The sequence below is a fragment of the Carassius gibelio genome, chromosome A1, assembly GCF_023724105.1.
Source record: "Carassius gibelio isolate Cgi1373 ecotype wild population from Czech Republic chromosome A1, carGib1.2-hapl.c, whole genome shotgun sequence".
NCBI classification, from domain to species: domain Eukaryota; kingdom Metazoa; phylum Chordata; class Actinopteri; order Cypriniformes; family Cyprinidae; genus Carassius; species Carassius gibelio.
In genome coordinates, this window is record NC_068371.1 from 27,296,273 (window position 1) to 27,318,470 (window position 22,198).

Here is a 22,198-nt window from a genome sequence, read left to right on the forward strand (position 1 = left end):
AGATACAGTGATAAGTTTATTTAGCTCTTCCTGTCCTATGGTTGTAAAGCACTGCAGTTTATCTTTGGGTGTGATGGATGAAACTGAAGTGTTAGATGCTGTAGAATCTACATTCGCTATTGTATTTCTAATGTTATCTATTTTATCAGTGAAGAAATTCATAAAGTCATTACTATTTAACGTTGGTGGAATATTTGAATCAGGTGGCGTCTGGAAATTTGTTAACTTAGCCACTGTGCTAAATAAAAACCTTGGATTGTTTTGGTTATTTTCAATAAGTTTGTGTATATGCTCTGCCCTAGCAGTTTTTAGAGCCTGTCTATAGCTGGACATACTGTTTTTCCATGCAATTCTAAAAACTTCTAAGTTAGTTTTTCTCAATTTGCGTTCAAGATTCCGAGGTTCTTTCTTGTATTACTGTTATACCAAGGTACAGTACGTTTTTCTCTAACTTTTTTCAATTTGATTGGGGCAACAGCTTCTAATGTATTAGAGAAAATAGTGCCCATGTTGTCAGTAATTTCGTCTAATTCATGTGTATTTTGGGGTACAAATAGCAGTTGAGATAGATCAGGCAGGTTATTTGCGAATCTTTCTTTGGTGGCTGGAACAATAGTTCTTCCCAGACGGTATCGCTGCGACATATAGTTAATATCAGTTATATGCAGCATGCACGATACAAGGAAATGGTCTGTAATATCATCACTTTGAGGTACAATATCTATAGCAGTAAGATCGATTCCATGCGATATAATTAAATCTAGTGTATGATTAAAACGATGAGTGGGCCCGGTGACATTTTGCTTGACTCCAAAGGAGTTTATTAGGTCAGTAAACGCAAGTCCTAATGTATCATTTGCATTATCAACGTGAATATTAAAATCTCCCATGATTAGCACCTTATCAACTGTAACTAGAAGGTCTGAGAGGAAATCTGCAAATTCTTTTAGGAATTCTGTATACGGCCCTGGTGGTCTATACACAGTAGCCAGAGCAAGAGATACATTAGATTTCTTTTGCATGTCTGACAGAGTAACATTTAGCAGAAGTATTTCAAAAGAGTTAAACCTGTATCCTGTTTTCTGGGTAACATTGAGAATATCACTATATATTGTTGCAACACCCCCGCCACGACCAGTCTGACGGGGCTCATGCTTATAACAGTAGTTTGGTGGAGTAGACTCATTTAGACCAAAATAATCATTTGGTTTTAGCCAGGTTTCAGTCAAGCAGAGTAAATCAAAACTATTATCTGTGATCATTTCATTTACAATAACTGCTTTTGGTGTGAGTGATCTAATATTTATGAGCCCAAACTTTAAAAATTGTTTTTGTTCATTTACTTTACATTTTTCTGATTTAATTACGATAAGATTTTTTCTAGATCCTACATTATATTTAATGTAGTCTCAATAGGTTTTACAGCTCAAGTACTTTTAGCATTTAAGCGGGTGGAACAAAACTCATCATAATGGTTATTTGAGAATTGTCTTACTAGTCACATGGAGCGAAGTGTCCTGGAGATGTTGTCAGAGAGAAGCTCCGCTCCAATTCTGCTGGGGTGTAATCCATCAGCGCGAAACAGTCTAGGACGCTCCCAGAGAAGATTCCAGTTATTAATAAATAGCAGTTTCTGTTCTTTACACCATGACAACAACCATTCATTTAAAGCAAAAAGTCTACTGAACCTTTCGTGTCTTCGTCGATACGTGGGCAGTGGTCCTGACACGACGATCATCGCCGCGGGCGTCGTGCTGCGAACCGTCTCGATCAGGCTCCTGAAGTCCCTCTTCAGCGTCTCCGTCTGCCGCAGCGTGGTGTCGTTAACCCCGGCGTGAAGCACGACCGCTCTGGGGCTCTCGTCGTCCTTCAGGATTGCGGGTATCTGCGCAGAAACATCGAGAACACGAGCACCAGGCAAACAATGAGTGTGCACTTTACCTTCGGCTAACGTAGCACTTACGTGTCGGACGATGGAGTCTCCGATGATCACAGCGTCACGTCCTGTCTCGCGGAGGGGAGCGAAGCGGTTCTGGATGGAGATTTCGAAGGCAGGAGGGGGAGAAGTCGTCTTCCGGGACCCGGCTCGTGTCCTCCGCTAAGGATGCACCCAGGGTCCGTGGTGTCCCGGCGTCGCAGTGAAGGACATCTGGGAAGATCGCGTCCTGGGTGCACCGGGCCTGCGCAGAGAAACACACGGAGTAGACGTGGTGGGACTGTTAACAGCACGCTGTATACTTACCCCGGACTTGTGAGCGTCAGCCCGGGATGATTCCAGCGCGGCTCTCCGCTCTCTCAGCTGGGCCTGCCTCTGTTCCAGGTCGCGAATCTGCTTCCCCACGGCCTCGAGCTCTAGCTGCACAGAGTGGAGACATTCATCCGCCATTAAAGCAAGTAACAGTGAGTACAGCAGTGGTAATGTGTGTGAATAGAGTATTAGCAATGTAAGCGCAGTTAGCAGCAACCACGCTTGCTGATGCTAAAAGCTAATAGCGGACCCGGGAGATCAAAATAAAACTAGTGATAGCGAGTCGCTCTGATTGTTTTTGTTGTAGAATACAATAGAGGATATATTCACGCGTTATATAAACGGAAACGATGATGTATAAAATTGATTTTAAAGTTAAAAATAGTCAATGAAAAGAATATAGTGACGGAGCTTAAACGCAGTACAGCCGTCCTACAGGATTCTACAGGATTTAAAAGAACATCTGTTTTATGTAATGTACTTTCAGAATAAAGCCTGCTCCATTCTTTGTAATCTAATTGTGGAAAACCTTCCCGGTAATGTCTCTAATCATGGACTTCAGATAATCTTGCTAACGTTCTATTCTATTTTATGATAAAGCAACACCTGTTTTTTCTCTCCATTATGGAATGTTTGCAGAATACTGTCAAACATTAAAATGTTATGTTTTATACATTTAATCAGTTAACCAACATTATTTTATATTGTAAAGGAGAATAAGACTTTTATTTAACAGGGTTTCAGAAATGAGCACAGAGACTAAAGAAAGTAGGACAACACTTTGCGTCTTTGGTTCAAAGTACCAAAGTGGTTGAAAAATCAATTGCATTATAAGGAATATATTATACTTTGACTAAATTAGTTGTCAAAGTTGGCCTAAACAGTACTTTAGTATTTTCTTTTCTGTCATGCATATTTAATTTATTTGCCAACTGTTTTTATTATTTTAATTTATTTTATTTTACTATTTTATATTTAAATGTATTTTGTTTTGTAAAAGTAATTCTAAGATTCTTAACCTTAACATAATCTGGAGCAGGACACATTGTTACTAAACAAACTTTGTCATCAAATTTTCACATTTTATCATATTAGCTGAAAGCTTTAAGCAGAAGGATTTAGGCATAATGGGTCAAATTCTTCACAAAAAGTTTGTTTGCCTTCAGGATTACTGAGGCAGTGCTTCCTTTGGATTGCAAGATTCAGTTATTAACAGTAATCTAAGCCTGAGGAAAGTGATCCTGTGAGTTTTTCTCTGATAATTATGGATTAGGAGGCTCTGTTGATGAGCCAGACTCTGATCATGTCACAAAGGCTGCCCTCACTCTGTTCCCAAGGCACGTTTTTCTCTGGTTCTTTGGAAGGAGTTGTTTGTGTGTGGTGGTGTATTTCAAGGGTGGGTCATGTCTTATTTTACAATTCCGGTTCAATGAAAATGATAGAATGAAACAGCTATTGATCTTTTACCTTGAGAAATACATTTTTTATATCAACATTTTTATATTTCATCTTCTAGTTCACAATTTGACCATGTTCCCCTTTTGTATTGGGGTGGGAGAAAAAAATCGTTCCCTTTCATGGGAACTTTGAACTGCATCCTCTAGAGGGCGCTATGGGGAACACCGCGTCGTGACCCGTGTCTGAAGCATACTTTGAAAAAACAAACGTGTTGGCCGGCTTCAGCCTCTGATGTCACTAACGGCGCGACTATAAACAGGCACCAGGAAAACACCGTCATTCTCTTCTTCGTCTACACTGACTGTTCTGTTTGAAGCGTGCATCTGAAAGAACCGTTAAGAGTGTTCTTTCTCTGTATATTGTGGCAACTACTAGCAAGCATTTAGACAATGTGTGCATCCATGTCTGCATTATTTGACACCTGATGACACACGCAATCTTTGCATCATTTGTTTGGGTGAAGAGCACGCACACGATGTCTTTGATTAAAAAAAAACAAACAAACAAAAAAAACACAGCAGCGGAGAGACGTCTGTGGATGAACCTGGCAGACATCGGGAAGAAAGAAAAGACTTTCTTCTCGATACTCAGGTTTTGACTTCTGAACATTTCGGTATTCGTCCCCTTGGAATTATAAGGTTCTATCTGACATTTTTGTCAAAATTGAGTTATTCACATATTCTTATTCTGTGACAATTTATTTACATTACGTGATGTTTTGTGTACATTTTGTGATTTTTTTATTGAAAAAACAAAAAGGTTCTATCTACAGAAGTCTATGGAACACAAAAACTTTAAAGCTCCATATCTTAAAACTACTCAGAACGCAGATTGAACCTTATAATTCCAAGAGGACGTATTTCCGTTGAGATGGTGATCGAGAAGTTCAGGGAGACGAAAGCGCGCTCTGTTGCTTTCAGATCATTCATTCCAAGAAGGTCCAGGTCTGAGCCCGAACAACATAGGGGCCCTGGCCTGTCTCAATTTGAGGATCAAATATGGACACAGAAGGCTAGTGTCACGACTCGTGCTCCTCCCCCACCTGCGGGCAGGGGTAAGAGGAATTTGAGTTTCCTTTGAGTTTCCTTTGCAGTGCTCAATTACAGTGTTTACACTCGCATACACCAGCCATCCGGCTTCATGTTCCGGTATTAGGCAGCTAAGATCATAGGTTTCTGCTCAAGCCTTCTTGATCATCAGGCCTGGCACAGCACTGCAGGCTATTTCATCAATGTCTGGCCAGGTCACCTTGAGAGGTCTCCTGGCCGCTTAGTGGTGCTGTCGCATCTAGCGGGAAGTGGAGGTGGCAGTTACAGAAGTCTTCTAGTAATATATGCTGCCTCAGGTGATGCTGCCATCGCCTGAGGTTTGTAAAATTTGAGCTTGCCTCTCCTGTGCAATTCAGTGCCTCTGCGATGATTAGGAACCTTTAGGTACACGCTAAGCTTTGTGTACTTTTTGAAAACCAGATTGTGGTCAGTGTGCACATGAAAACTGCGCACTTTCTAAAATCCACGTAAGTGGTAAGTGTGCACGCAAGACTCTGCGCACTTTCTGAAATCCTGTACGGTAAGGGTTAAATGCTCTGCCTCTATCCCTTTCTTGAGATGATTACACCTTGGTTCCTTGGGCTCTATTGTCACAGTTAGTAAACCGTGATCTCGGGGTGTTTACACTTTGTGGTGAATTCTGTGTGTTCCGCGTCTGCACTGATTAGTTTGTGGGCGTCTCAGTTAATTGTATCAGCAACAGCTACCACTCATTACTCATCCACTATATTTTGGCTTGTCTCACGTCTTTTGTTTGTGAGATCATTGTCTAATGTTTTGATGTGGTTCCCCTGTTCGTCTGGCTCTCAGTGTTGTTTGCGTTTGCTCAGCCACGGACACTTACCTTCGGCTCTATTCCCCGCAGTTCCTGTGCCACACTCTCCTGCTGCCTACACGCCGTCATCATCCGGATTACTCACCTTCTCTCCGCCATCAGCTGGATTCCTCACCTCTTCACCATCTCCTCGGAGTGTCGGTGTCTCAACGTCATTGTTTGTTTGTGTACTCATTTTCATATCTTCCCATTAAACCAGTTAACTCGCATTTACTTCCAGACTGTCCTTTCACCCACCGTCACATCTCTTCAGCCAGTGTGTATTTGTTTATACACTTCAAGCATCGCTTTCCTCAATATGAAGGGCTATCTGGGTGATTCTCGTGGTAGTTTAGCAGTGCTCCCCTTGCTTTTCCAAGAAGGGTCACCTATGAGCGCGCTACTCTGAGCTCGGAGTTCTCCTCTCATATGAGACTGAGTTCTCTGTTTTTTCCCCAGAGCACTCCAGTATTGTTTCCATAGAGTTGATGACTCTCAAACATACTGTTTTGAGATGCACCATTCCATCTATGAGCTGCTCTATCAGAGTGCCACGAGAACCCCTCCTTAGAACAGTCTTTGAAATTCCATGCTATGGTAAGTGTGCATGTGAAGTCTTTGCACACTTTCTGAAATCCACACTGTGGTAAGTTCTGCGTTCTTTCTAAAATTCTATATGGTGAGGGCTTTGCGCAGTTGCTTCGTGCCCTTTCTTGAGTTGGTAAAAACCCCGTTCATCTTGGGTGTCGCTCCACCTATGTATCCTCGGATACCTATCTAAACAGGGTGTTGGTTCTAGAGAACTGTTGAGACCGCTCTTTCAGCAAGCTTATGCGAAAGCTAGCGGTAGCCTATGTGTGACAGGCAAGACTTGGTATAAAATGCTAGGTTCTTAGCCGTATCCCTTTAAAGGAATCTTTCCTGATTCCAAACCTTCAGCTCTACCCCGGGCCGAAGCCCTAACAATTAGGTTGGATATGTAGCTTAGGCCTTTGGCCTCAAGGGGTACTGTCACAGACAGCTGTCTAAATGTCCCAGGGGCAACTCCTGTGGAAATTGTAGTGTTGATACTTAGTGTTCGCCATGATTCTGGTCTGCACTCCCCTCAGCATGGTGGCATGGGTATACTGTTCCCCATAGCACCCCCTAGAGGACACAGTTCAATGTTCACTTGAAAGGGAACATCTCAGGTTACGAATGTAACCATGGTTCCCTGAGTAGGGAACGAGACACTGCGTCCTCTAGCTCCCTGCCATGCTTCGGACGCAAACTTCAGATGAAGAAGTGAATGGCGTGTTCTGTGCCTGTTTATTCCCACTGGTAGTGACCACAGAGGCTGTAGCCGGCCAACAAGTTGGTGGTTTTTCAATGTATGCTTCAGACACGGGTCACGATGAGGTGTTCCCAATAGCACCCCCTAGGGGACGCAGTGTCTCGTTCCCTACTCAGGGAACCATGGTTACATTCTATTTTCTGCTGTCAGTGCAGGCATTTTTTTTTTACCTTATGCCACTGACCATTACAGATTTGTGTTGCCTGCATTAAAAATTCTTGAACATAAAACAACAGGATAAAAATATAGTTGATGACTAAACATAAACATTTCATGACTCTAGACACTTCTTTGTGAAGGCAGTGTATAATATGTTCTTTAGCCATAGAAATACAGTTGTAATGTACGTAGGTAAAATTTACCCACTGGTGGTTTTAGGTATATAGCGACCTCTGTCAGTTCTAGTGTTAAATATTAAGATACAAGATGGTCAAGAGGCAAATATGCATGTGTGCATTATAGTGTAATCTTAAATATTAAGATACACAGGAATGTGCAAGAGGTGAATGTGCAAACAGGTATTGACACTGTCAGTATGAGGTAGAGAATGATGAGGATCTTACTGATTAAATGATTATTGAGTGGAGAAAAGTGGATTTTAAGAGGCTGGTTTTGAGTTTAGGAACCTGAAGGCCTGGGGGAAGAAACTCCTCCTAAGTCTCTCAGTTTTGGCCATCAGGCTACGGAAGTGCTTATCAGATGGCAGCAAAGTGAAAAGATGGTTGCTGGGGTGGATGGAGTTATTGAAAATGGCTACTTCCAGCAGGATAATGCACCATGTCACAAAGCTCAGATCATCTCACACTGGTTTCTTAAACATGACAATGAGTTCACTTTTCTCAAATGGCCTCCACAGTCACCAGATCTCAATCCAATAGAGCACTTTTGGGATGTGATGGAACAGGAGATTTGCATCATGGATGTGCAGCCAACAAATCACCTGTTTGTTTTGGACACTCTTCCCCTTTGGCCACTTTTATTCCATCTTTTGTTTTATTTGTTTGTCCTGATGCGTGTTTACTATCTGTCACTGTAGATCAAGTGAATTTGTTAAAAGTGAAAGTGTTCAGTTGAAAACTTATTTAACATTTCAAGAGTGCACTGCGGATAATTATAATAAAATATTTTGAGCACAGAGCATCAATCCAGCTCTGCTGGAAGACAGTGACTGCTGCTATAGTATGTTAACTGCAATCACAAAAGCACACAAGTTTTGTCTTATCTCATCCAAAACAGAAAGCTAAGTGCTTGAGCCACAATACTATCATAATCCATTTCCATCCATATTAGCTTTGTGGCTCCACCACTGAATATCAGAACAAACGCTTCTTCTGGACTATAATTGTAACAATTTGCACATAAAGAAAAGCACCAACTCATATTTATCATATTTATTTATTTTCTTTTTACCTGATACTGAAAGATAATTGGTTGGAATGGTATAAAAATAACTTGTTATTTATATGTGTGGATGCAAATCAAATTTCTTCTTCCTTTTAGCCTTTTTCCGGAAACTAATTACTGAATGTAATTTGACATTGAATCATTTGATTATCCATTCTGATTAGATGGTTTACTAATCAGAGGAGCATTTATGCTGTTGCAGTCAATAAAACTCACATGTGCTATCACACATGGAACAAACATAAATGTTTTTACATTCATCTGAGATATGGAGATTACTAGGTAAAGTAATTAAAACAACAGTTTATCACTATTGTTACTTTGATTTTAAATATAAAAATATTTCGCAGTCTGGTGGCAGCAAATGGCACACCACTGGCGAATAGTGCAAAGTGAGACACTCAAGCCAGATGCACAAATATTCTGCACAATCAGCCCCTGACAGATTGTGATCCATTTTCTCCACAGGAGCTGTTTTCAGCTAGGCTTCATTTTCTAAATAACTATTCAAAATGATCCCAGCACTGTTTTCTGGAATGCACCATAATGGCCAGTGTCACAGCCTTTCTGTCATCTGTCATCTCATTCCAGCCGGATCTGTTTTGCAAGTCACTTCTTTTTGAAGATGTGACTCTACCAAGATGCTTGTAAGATGCAGCTATGTTAGTATTTCATTTATTTGGACTAAATTGGGTTTGTTTTGTCAATAAGCCAAACAATAAGACAAAAGAGAATAAGACTCAAACTAAATTCATGTTTAATAGTAGTTTAGTGATAGTAAAGATAATATATATATATATACAGGCTTGATGAGCTTTAAAAAACATTATACATCTCACTGATCCCCCACTGAACGCTAGTATATTTATCTGAAAAACTATTTTTATTCTTGGCTGAATTATTCTGTTAAATGCAGGTTGTACAGCAAAACAATCTGTGATGCTAAACAGAGTGACATTATCTGGGTAGTATATACAGAAAGAAAATATGTTGTGACCATAATTGGTGAAGTGCATAAAGTTAAATCAGCTGTTTATAATAGACAATGTTTGAGGTATAAAGTTTTATCACATTTTCTGACTCAAATATTGATGTAATGGGCCTTATCCTTTGCATTGTGGTAGTCTGACAACAGTGATTTAAGTTTTATTAATATATATTAGATAAATATCTTTCTAACTCTTGATTTTTTTTCAGAGGAAGTGATGTTACTGATAATTGCATTGTAAATGGTGACGTGGATTTTTCTCACACGTTTCTGTAAAAAAAAAAAAAAAAAAAAAACTATGATTCCTCTATCAAGCAACCATTTGCTGAATCAATACTGATGATTAGGATGAAAGTGAGTGTGTCTGCTGAAGTCTATAGTGAGTTTATTTGCCTTCCTGACAGTCTGAGCTGAATGAACACCCTGCTATCAAATCTGTCAGCTTGTTAAAGGATGCAGTTCAGTTCCTCAGCAAGTATTGATGTTTATTATTGGGTGTTACTATGTGTTACTATTTGTTCAGTGTGTTATGTAGTAATTTTAAAGGGACAAAAAGTAACTTTTTAGGTATTTTATTATCTAAAATCAATATTTTTATTCATAAATATGCCCTCAATGGTGTACAAATACCTATGCCAAAGTTTAAACTAATCCTCGTAAATGAAGAATTTATTATCTTTATATACATGGGACGGGTAGGTCGAAGGAGGCTTCCATGTAGTTCCGCCATCTTGCAAAACTATAATAGCAGAGAGGGACAAAAAGTACTAAGCCAACGCGTTTCCACAACGCGTTTTCGGTCAGAGCCAGAAACGCAGGTGCAGAGCAGTGAGAGGCGCTTGAAACTGCACCGGCAAGTTTAAAAGTCTGGATTGCATTCTTATTATGGACCATACATATGCCGCGCCACAGGAGAAGAAAACATCGTTGCCAAAACAGTCAAAAATAGAACGTAAAAGGAAATGTGACCGTAGATTACAGAAAACAAGAGTTAATGTCGGGGAAGCTTTTTCTAGGTGGAAAGAGCTAATGCTGGATAAAGATTTCAAAAGAGACGCTGAAGTGGCCTGTTTTCTTCTCGACAGGTAAGTCAGTGTTTGATGATGATATCTAACAATGCACATAATTCAGAAAATATAACGAATAAAGAAGACATAACTAATAATTACAATATTTCATGTTTTCCACAGTCAGTAATTCATACTGTAACATTCGTTTGTTAGTTGAAATAACACACCTGTTCACCTGAAGGAAAACTCGACGAAGTGCTATTAGAAGACATCCTGTCAAAGCTTTTTGGTACATATCGCCTACCGTAGATGCAACGCGCATTTGAAAAAGCGAGGCGCTGGAGCGCAAAATTAGTTTGAATGCAAAATACAATTTCACCACTAGATGGGAGTAATTCCTACTTACAGTCCCTTTAATGTAGGCCACTGATTTGAAATATAGTATGAGGTTTTCTTTTTCACAGCTATACAGCTAAAATCATCATATTTATCTTTCTGTTTTTATTTAACCAAGTAGAATGTTATATATACTGTAAATATGGTTAAGAAAAGGCAGTCACCAACAAAGCAAGTTTTGTTTGTATTACATATTGATATGCAAATATCCACCTCATCAGCAGTATTTTTGTTTTCTGTCCTACAAACTGTCCTGTTTCTGTTTCGACTGAATCACAAACAATTTTAGACAATTTTGCAAACCCTTTTGACCCGTTAGATCAAAAGAGTGATTAATTTGTGAACCATCTTGAGTTCTCATTCTTTAGAACTAATAGAAAACACACTAGATGTATTATCTAAGAAAATGATTCTCAGGTTCCTATAAGGTAATCTTCAGTGAAACATTAGAATCTATTTGTAATATTTTACTACAATACTTAAAACTTTATGATTTGTTTGGGGATCAACTTATTGGCAAAATGATATTGTGTTGCTTATTTCAAAACTAAAATATCCAGTGAGTTACGCTAAAAGCGTAAAACTCTTTTCAAATTTAACCTGAAACAGATTTAAAAAGTTCTATTACGTTAGTTGTTGTACTGTAAAATTTCTGTCGAGTGGTGATAAAAGGTTAATGAAAATAACATATCACCTATGCTTAACCCTACCCTAAGCCTAACTGATAGTGTTAACAAAAGAAAACATTATAATAGATAATGTAATAAAACGTGTTTGCTGAGCCATGCCATTTAGTTATTTTACTGTGACTCATGCTTCACGGGACTTGTAGACGAAGAGCTCTGCATTGCAAGCGCAATTCTGTACCAGGTGAGCTATCGAGCAAGTTTACTACAGCAGAAAAGCCATACATATGAATCTGGTTCATATGTATTCATATGTGATGCAAATAAAATGCAAGTATACAAATAATATTGAGTTCATAATATATAACCCTAAGGAAATAAGTCTTCCTTAGTCTTTAAAAAATTCTAATTTGTCATTGTAAATGTAATTTGTGTGGCTTAAAAACATACAAAATAGTGTTTTATGAAATTCAAAATTGCCAGTAGTTTTCTGTAAGGGGTAGGTTTAGGGCAATAGAAAAGTTTGTAAAGTATAAAATCATTACGCCTATGGAGAGTCCCAGTAAACCACAACTGCAAGTATGTCTTTGTCTGTGTGTGTGTGTGTGTGTGTGTGTGTGTGTTTGTTTTGAAGTGGACTACCACCCAAAATTTTGAGAATCACTAGTCTAGTCAGTTATTAGTTGACCACTGTGAGTCAATCCTTTTGTCTAGTAAAGTAAACCTGAAATGAATTTATAAAGTTTTAGGCGCTGAGCCGCTGAGACTATTTTAAAACGACAATGATTTTTTTGTTCCCAAGTGCCACTTCTTTGTCGTCTCTCTGGACTGTCTCTCTTATGATCTATATCAGTATATTGATCAGTACTTTATGTCAGCCCGTTGCAAGTTCTTCATTCTACAACCTTAAGAAATATCTCCAATCTCTATTTGCCACAGTTGACCAGTGCCTATTCAGGCGGCAATCACCAAAAGGACTTCTATTTCAGTGCGAGTGCCCTTGTCTTCTTTCTATCTCTAAAGTGAAGAGGCAGGGTGAGATAAGAGAAAACAAACGAGATACTCTGTTGTGGTGACAAACGCAGTGTGCTTCCTTCAGCTCTCAGTATGCAGAAGCTTCTGTCTGGAGATGTATCGGGAGAGAAATGTTGACTTGAAGGTGAGCGTGAGTGGCAAACATATAAGCTCTCCTTTTACCCCAGGAAACCTTCTCACTTCCACCTCCTGCTGAAACGTAGGTCAGGCCCTATGTCTGTTTGTGTATTTGAAATATAGGGAATATTCTTATTGCATCTCTGAAAAAAAACAGACAGTATGAAATACTGATGAAAAATCAGGATAGGAGTTCTTTGAAGAATCTGAATTCCATAATTAATGCGTGTATTTTATATAATATTTCTGAACGTATTAATGGCATAACTTTAACAAAGAGTGTCTGAAGCACACCTTGTGTAGTCCTCTGATCTTTTCTTTGATATATGTTTCACAGTTATTCTTTTATGAAGGAGTTGACTGATACAAAACACACACACACACACACACACACACACACACATATATATATATATATATATATATATATATATATATATATATATATATATATAGTAGGGGTGTAACGGTACTGTACGGTACATACCTCGGTTTTAAAGTCACGGTTCGGTTCATTTTCGGTACAGTAAGGGAAAGAAATGCAAACATTAATCTGCAGGTTGTTTAATACTATAAACATTTTTAAACAATTTGTTTACACTTTTTTAAACATTTTTTAATAAATATATTATATATATATATATAATTTATAAAATAAAAAAAAAGAATACAAAATAAAATACTGCTGCAAAGTTCTCCACTAAATAAAAAACTCTTGTCTCAAACTAATATCACATTATGAAATATAATGAAAAATATAAATAAATAACTATGATTACAGTGCAGCATCACCAATCCCAGCTTGTAGGTCTGCTCATATAAAAAAAAAAAAAAATATATATATATATATATATATATATATATATAACTTTTACAAAATGTAAAGTGCAGCAACAACAGTTTCAGTTTTTAGACTTGCTCAGATTTCGTTATTGGGTTGGCCCGATCGCAATTAAGAGCAAGAGCAATTAAAAGGTCAATTTAAATAAAGATGGGAGCTGCGTTTGAATTACGGTTGTTTTTTTTCTAGTTGTAGTGATGTTCACACTCGCGTGATGCCTTTTGAAAACTTTAGAATCAGCTGCAGGGCGGGATTTGCGCTGAACGCGAAGACTTCCGCCTGTCACAATCATTAGATGGAGTGCCCATTAACTTCAGTAGAGGGCACTCCACTCAGGACCATTCCACCCATCAACCACCAGATGTCACTTGGACACTAGCATCTCTTATACTGTTGCACCACACCCGAACTACATTCCCCATGAGTCACTGCATCTCAATCACCTCGCCACACCTGCACCTCATTCATCAGCCAGTTTCCTTGCCACACCTGCACCTCATTTACACACACATTAAAGCAGCACAATCACTCTCACTCACTGCAAAGTCTTGTTTAGCCTGTCTAGCATTTCAGAGCCTTTTCCCTTGTGTTTGTTTTTCCCGTGTCTGATCTTGGATTGTGTTACCGCCTCTGATTCTCTGCTGCCTGCCCCGATCTACGTTTGTTAACGTTAATGATTCTGGATATCCCTAACACACCAGACGCCGTTCCTGATTTCTGCCTGTATGACCATTCTCTTAATAAAATTCTGCACATGGATCCGAACGCCTCTGACTCCTTGTTACAGAAGACTTAACCATGCCAAGATCCAGCAGCCCGGTATCCCCTGAGGTATCGGTTCCGGTTTCAATGTTAGCATATCACCAATCCCGCCTAACCACAGATCCAGTAGACCAGCTGTTAGATCTAAGGCAAGGAGATCGATCTATTGAGGACTATGTTCAACAGTTCTGTGAATTGGTATATCGAGTTCCTCTAGACGATGAAGTCTTGTTTAAGGATTTATTCCGTTTTGGACTCAATGAACCAGTAAAATCATGGTTACCTAGAGGGGAGTCTAATGGCAGCTTAAGGGACATAATGGACTTTGCACTCTTGTTATGTGGTTCGCCAGCCCAGCGCCGCTGCACAAGATGGCCGCCAGCCCAGCGCCACTGCACAAGATGGCAGCCTCAGTTGAATTTCCAGAGTCAAGTCAGGTCCCCGTCGACTTTCCAGAGTCAAGTTAGGTCACCACTAACACCCAAGAGTCAAGTGAAACAACAATTAAACTTCATGAGTCTAGTCAGGTCACCATTGATCAGGTCCCTGTTGATATCCTGGAGTCTAGTCAGGTCTCTGCTGACCGTCCAGAGTCAGGTCAAGTCACCATTAACACCCATGAGTCAAGTAAAAACACAGTTAAACTTCATGAGTCAAGTCAGGTCCCCGTTGATCAGGTCCCTGTTGATATCCCGAAGTCTCGTCAGGTCTCCGCTGACCGTCCAGAGTCAGGTCAAGTCTCCGCTGACTGTCCAGAGTCAGGTCAAGTCACCATTAACACCCATGAGTCAAGTAAAACCACAGTTAAATTTCATGAGTCTAGTCAGGTCACCGTTGATCAGGTCCCTGTTGATATCCCGGAGTCTAGTCAGGTCTCCGCTGACCGTCCAGAGTCAGGTCAAGTCACCATTAACACCCATGAGTCAAGTAAAACCACAGTTAAACTTCATGAGTCTAGTCAGGTCACCGTTGATCAGGTCCCTTTTGATATCCCGGAGTCAGGTCAAGTCTCTGCTGACCGTCAAGAGTCAGGTGAAGTCTCCGCTGACCGTCCAGAGTCAGGTCAAGTCACCATTAACACCCATGAGTCAAGTAAAACCACAGTTGATCTTCATGAGCAAAGTAAAACCACAGTTGATCTTCAGGAACCAAGTCAAGTCACAGTCGATCTTCAGGGACCAAGTCAAGTCACAGCCGATCTTCAGGAACCAAGTCAAGTCACAGTCGATCTTCAGGAACCAAGTCAAGTCACAGTTGATCTTCATGAACCCAGTCAAATCACCACGGATCTACCAGAGCCTCTTCACATCTCAGCCGCATTTCCATTGCCCTGTCACATCTCAGCCAAACTTCCAGAGCTCTCGTCCTATTCTGTCACGGCCATGGAGGCCGTCTATGAGCTCTCATTCATTCATTCCGGTCATGGCTATGGAGGCCATCCACCAACTCTCTGTCTGTCCTGTCATGGCCACGGAGGTCCTTCATGAACTCACCGCCTGCCCTGTCATGGCCACAGAGGCCAGCTACCATCTCATCACGGCCACGGAGGCCGCTATTAACCTGTTTATGTTCTCTGTTTCAGTCCCACCTGACCAGACTTGCTCTCCTGTGGCATCAACTCCACTGTGGTGGTCCTCTGCTCCGCCCTGGTGGGCTTCTGTCCCATCTTCTCGGCTGTGGTGGTCCTCTGCTCCGCCCTGGTGGGCTTCTGTCTCGTCTGCTCAGCTGTGGTGGTCGTCTGCTCCACCCTGGTGGTCTTCTGTCCCCTCTTCTCAGCTGTGGTGGTCGTCTGCTCTGCCCTGGTGGGCTCCCATGCCACCTGCTCTGCCTTGCTGGACCCGTGTTCCCGAGTTAGGCCCATGATGGGCCCCTGTTCCCGAGTTGGGGCTATGTCACGATCATTAGATGGAGTGCCCATTAACTTCAGTAGAGGGCACTCCACTCAGGACCATTCCACCCATCAACCACCAGATGCCACTTGGACACTAGCTCCTCTTATACTGTTGCACCATACCCGAACTACATTCCCCATGAGTCACTGCATCACAATCACCACACCTGCACCTCATTCATCAGCCAATATCCTTGCCACACCTGCACCTCATTTACACACACATAAAAGCAGAACAATCACTCTCACTCACTGCGAAGTCTTGTTCAGCCTGTCTAGCATTTCCAAGCGTTTTCCCTTGTGTTTGTTTTTTTCCGTGTCTGATCTTGGATTGTGTTACCGACTCTGATCCGAATCCGAATGACTCTGACTCCTTGTTACACCACCACTTAATATGTTTGTGTGGAAACACAAAAATTTACTTATGTTCCGCACACAAAATATTGCATTCGGTGCACACGTGCCGAAAGCCCTGTACCGAAATGGTCCGGTACGAATACACTTACCGTAACACCCCTAATATATATATACTGTATGACCCTCTAATACTAGCACTCTCCATTATTTTTCCATTATTTTTCTATTCCATCTACTTTTCTTTTTATAATAATCTTGCCCCTCTAATACTAGCATTCTCTATTTTTTTCTGTTCTATCTACTTTCTCTTTATTTATTATAAATAATAAAAATGATCACTTGACCCTCTTACACTAGCTCTCTCATCTATTTCTATTCTGTCTACTCATTATGCTTTTTATGTCTATATACAAAAAAGCTGCTTTTAAAACATCTGTACACTCTCATACTCATGAGTAACAAGATATTGACATTGCCTTCGGAAAACAAGCATTAAAGTCGTAACAATATTTATGATGTTTGCTTCATTTGATATTTTTGCAACAACATCATGAATATATTGTCATGACTAATAATTAAACCTGATTCCTTTTGTTTTAAGCAAAAAAGCTTAATTTATGTGCAAATAAGCAAATAAACAACTTTAACTTATGGATGCAGTACACAACTCAGCAGATCTGTCGGAGCATAAGCCTGTGTTTGTGTTTATGCGGTTCCTCTTGCAGTGTTATAATTGACTCTAAGACCAAGCCAAATATTGAGAATGAAATATGATTCTACATTATGCTGACTCCATTACTGAATATAGTTCAAGAATTCTGTGTCAGTTTTTGAAAACTTTCAGAATGTTTACTTGCAGATATTTTCTAAAAGTATTTAATGATCAAACCATAATGAAATACCTGATTCCTCCTTTGGGGTTTGTAAAAGAATTTTATGTACATTCTATCAGGCATTCATTGAGAGTCTATTAACTTTTTCTTTCTTGGGTTGGTTTAATGATTTAGCTGGGAAAGACAAAAAGAGTTTGAGCGACATTGTTAAAGCATGCTCAAAAATTACTGGTACCCAATTAAATGATCTCTGTTCTCTCTGGAAAAAAAGAGTGGTCAAAAAAGCAGATCGAATACTGTGCCAACCAGATCATGTGCTCAGGTATGGATTTGTGCTCATGCAGTCAGGTCGGCGGTATTGTGTGCCAATATGGAAAACGAATCGTTATGCAAACTCATTCCTTCCCTCTGCTATAAGATTCTTGAATGAGAACTCATAACTACACAAATGGCTCTTGGATTCCACTGCTTTGTTCTGTCACTGGCAGGTGAATGTGTGTGTTGTGCTGTATGTGTGTGTCAGGGTGTGATCGTTTGTATACATTTTTAACTTTATAATCCTTATATCATTGTGTGCTAATAATTCTAATTTAACCCTTATTGGATGGGTTGGCTGTAGAACTGAATTGCCCATTTGGGGACTAATAAAGATATCTGAATCTGAATCTGAAACATGACCTTTTTAATAATAAATAAAGTTTAGGTGATTTGGTTAAAAAAAATTGTGTTATGCTGGTTGAAAGTCTAAAGCTGCATCCCAAATGATGCTATGTAGTACTTATACACTATGCACTTATGCACTATGTACTCAATCATGTAGTGTATGACTTTTAAAATGTTGACTTATAACAGTGCATACTGTAAGTACGCCATTTGGGATGCACCTTAAGAATTGCAGACCGAGTAAGAATGGAAATTGTTATTATTGAATTATGCACTTTGTACTGTATTGTTTTCTCACTTGTGATCTGACAACATTACATTCAACCCTCCACTAACTTTCTCATCATGATGCTGTTTTTTTGCACGTTTATGTGTTTTGGAGGAGGCGTGACTTTGGAGAGAGCTTTGCAGGGAGGGTGGGATCTTATACTTTCAAAGCTAGCTTTCTGTTGATAGCCTCTCTGAAATCAGGTTACACTTTTTAATAAGTTTTCATTTATTAAAATTAATTAGCTATATTAGGTAACATGAACACTATTTATATTTAAAGTTGTATCTGTTAACATTAGATAATGTGCTGTGAATTAACCTGAACATTTTTATTAACAAACATTATAAGAGATTAATAAATGCTGTCAAAATATATTGTTCATTGTTAGTTAATTTGAATTAACTAATGTTAACAAATGAGACCTTATTGTAAAGTGGTGTCCGAAATCACCTACCCTATCTTTAATATTGCATTGGCAAAATGTTTAAATAGTGCACACTTATATATATATAATTTGAATTGTTCATTAGTTTGTTTCCTGAGGTGGAGCAGTGTAGTGATCTACAGATTGTAAGAGGGACATGCAAAGATCCACTCGCTGTCTCAGTTGGACCGTATGAACAATGTAATTAAATTCATTAGTGAAGCTTCTCCAATCTGACTTTGTGATGTGGCTACAGAAACAATTCACATTGTGAAGGATGGGAAATGGATTTGTTATGGCAGAAGCCCTGCAGGGGCAGAAGGACACTTGCTCGAAGAGAGAGCAGATATTTTGAGGACCGAATGAAACTGACAGGATGGAGATCCACACAGTGGCTCTACACACAACAAATGTTTGATAAATGACAGTTAAACTGTAAAAGCAGCAGATAACTGCAGGAGAAACAATGATTTTACATGAATCATGGCAAATACAACTTAGTCAACATTTTTCCATTATTTATTTATTTATTTAGTTATTTTTTCCCACACTAAAGAGAACTTATGCCATGAAGACCTCATGTGGTGTCCTTGCCCTGTCGGAAATGTGTTGCCTGGGGTTTTCATTCTTGCTGCGGATGCATTGCTTGCCCAGAGTGTCTAAGCTTGTTGGTGACATGACCAAGATTTTGGTGTCCTGACAGTGTTTGGTGCTTTTGGGTGTGCTGGATGCTGTGGGATTTGAATGACAAGCAGTGTCTTAATGAATTAACATAATGAATAGAAACACAGCCGTATAAGTGTTTGTGATATAATTACTTCTCCACTGTTCTCTTTGTTTTTGTATGCGTGAAATTGGGTCAGTCACAGTGTCAAAATGATAACCTGCTCTTGTTATAATATAAAAATATAATTATTAATAATATATATATATATATATACACAGTTCTTTAAGATATATATTAGATATACAACAGTAGTATTTCACTTTTGCCTTCATTTTCTTTTTCCAGGTGGTGAAAATGATGATCATCGTAGTGGTGACCTTTGCCATCTGCTGGCTGCCATACCATGTATATTTCCTCGTTACAGGGTTGAACAAGCAGCTGGTTAGATGGAAGTTTATTCAGCAGATCTATTTGTCGGTCATGTGGCTTGCCATGAGCTCCACCATGTACAACCCCATTATTTACTGCTGCTTGAACAGCAGGTAAGACTCAACTTAAAGCATGCCACAGAGATCTATGACACACATGCTTCTTATCATAGCAACATGAGTGTTTTTCCGTCTATTTGTTGCATGAGTAGGGCTTATCATGCAGTAATGGACACTTAAGATGTATCTTCTTTCTATGAAATATTACTCATATATCAATGATTGAAATGAAATTGTTATTAATAAACAGTCCAAGTGAAGGACAGATACAGGAAACAGGCTTAACCTGACTCAGTATGAATGTCCTTTTTTAGCAATAATCACAGGTAAAACACAGGTAAATAACAACCCAAGATTGGTTCCACATGGTCCATAAATAACTTCACACAGAATTAATGAATAATAACATAATTCATAGTTAATTAATTAATTAATAATAACATAACACTTTTTTTCCCACCCTGAACTGTTTTCTCTTTGTTTTGCAAATATATAACATGAAGAGGTTTGATCAAAAAAGATAATTCTATCTTCATTTTCTTATCTTAATGTTGTTTCAAACATGTATGCAGCTTCATTATTATTTTATTTTATTTTATTTTTTTGTCTTTCCAAAATAAATTATTAAAGATGGTTATGAAGGTGAGGATATAAATAATGGGAAAAAAAAAAAGTTTTGGGGTGAACTACAGTATTTCAAAGCAGCTCAACAAATCTTCATTTTCCCTGTGCACAGCTGACAGAAAATAAGACATGCAGACGTGAATGTTATGACAATAGCACAGGGACCATTAGAAAGCCCTTTAGAGTCAATGATTTTGAGCAAGGTTTTAATTAAAGGAATGCTCCAGGTTCAATACCAGCTAAGCTCTATCGACATCAGCCTTGGTGTGTTGTCGATCACCACAGAGGAAAATTCCAACATCCTTTAGTTTGTTAAAAAACATGTTTTCGGCAGACTTACAATAGAAGTCTATCAAGTAAATGCTTTGATTAAAATGTTCAAAAAATAAAGAAACAAAACATTGTACATGAGATTAGTGTGATTAAAAATTGATATATTTATATCCAGTTTTCAGCTCCAGTCATGACCATCTATAGCAAAACCGATAACCAGAGAAGCACTGGAAAGAAAGAACCAGACAAGTATTGGGTGACAATTAGATGAAAGATTTAACTATAAGAACAATTAGATTTACGACTGAAGACAGTAAGTCTGCAAACTTGAACATAAACAATGAAATGCAATAAAATATTTTATATATATCAGGTTTTGTAAAAACGTATTGTACCTTAGTATGAGAGTTATAGAATATAGTCTGTTATGTGGCTCTGCATAAAATGTAGCTAATAACCTTTCCAGCTCTGCAATATTTTTTTTTTTTTTTTGAGCACTCAACCAGTTGTAGCCTGGCAACCGTTGCCATCCACCATTAACTTGATCAGGCTGGGACAACCATAGATTTGCTTCATGTAAATGCACCACAGATGGAATACATGGCTAAAATGCAAGACTTGATGATAAATAATCCACATAAATAATCCACATAATTTCAGATCCCATTTGGCTTAGTTTGAAATTACACCAGTGCCAGGGCATGACAATTTGCAACCATACGCTATTCAGTAAACGGAAAATCATTTTTAAAGAGTTGAATACAATGAAAAAACAAAACAATAAAACAGCTGCTATTTAATGTACCTGGTAGTTTTTGATTATTAAAACTACATAGACTTGTTATGTTGGCAGTAGCCTCTGACATTTAACCTGTAATATTGGTTTTCTCTTTGTCCTGTGCAGTCATAGATTGATGATTGTGTTTAAGGGCTTTTGGCCATTTGCAAAGATTTTTTTTTTCATTCTCATTCTAATGAAAGCCCGTTTCCACGGCGGAAACACTGTGAGAAATTTGTACTTGCAATCTACATGAAATTACAATCACATGTGAAAGAAATCAGATCATGTATAAATGTACAAATAATCTAGCATTTTCCCCCATCGATTTGTCCAGTTTTTCATCTGGTTTTGTATATGTTCTTGTCTGTGCTCAGGTTTCGGGCCGGCTTTAAACGTGTTTTCCGCTGGTGCCCATTTGTGCGGGTGTCGGACTATGACGAGCTTGAGCTGCGGGCCATGCGGCATAAAGTAGCACGCCAGAGCAGCATGTACACACTCTCACGAATAGAGACCACCGTCGTAGCCGTTTGTGACCCCTCAGAGCCAACCAGCCACCCAGGCAGGAAGAGCCTTCACAACAACCAGCACAACGGCTGCTCCAACCCCACCAAGAGCAAAGAAGAAATGCAGAGCGACTTGAAGGAAGAATTCTGCTGAGATAGACCTTTAATGTAAGATTAAAACTGAAGTATCAAGCACAGCCGTTTCAACCAATCCTCGTTCTGTAAACTGGAAGGGAGTGATTTAAAGTTAAAAGTTTAATTGATTATGCTAATATATAGCACATAAACAGCATCTTGATTTAAAAAAAAAAGTGTTTATGGAACATGTCTAGTGCATTTTGC

The 22,198-nt window shown here is 39.1% G+C and overlaps 1 protein-coding gene across 2 annotated transcripts in view; it reads left to right on the plus strand.

Moving 5' to 3' along the window:
* The window catches only part of LOC128017327 (neuromedin-K receptor), a 41,456-nt gene that overhangs the window by 13,471 nt on the left and 5,787 nt on the right, over positions 1-22,198 (plus strand). The window contains exons 4-5 of one of the 2 annotated variants that reach the window (XM_052602675.1): positions 19,533-19,729; positions 21,728-22,024. In XM_052602675.1, coding sequence (XP_052458635.1) covers positions 19,533-19,729; positions 21,728-22,010 — 480 coding nt within the window. In that variant the 3' untranslated portion in view covers positions 22,011-22,024. Of the gene's footprint in view, positions 1-15,663; positions 17,855-19,532; positions 19,730-21,727; positions 22,025-22,198 lie in introns of those variants that run through there. The other variant, XM_052602682.1, reaches the window with a different exon arrangement.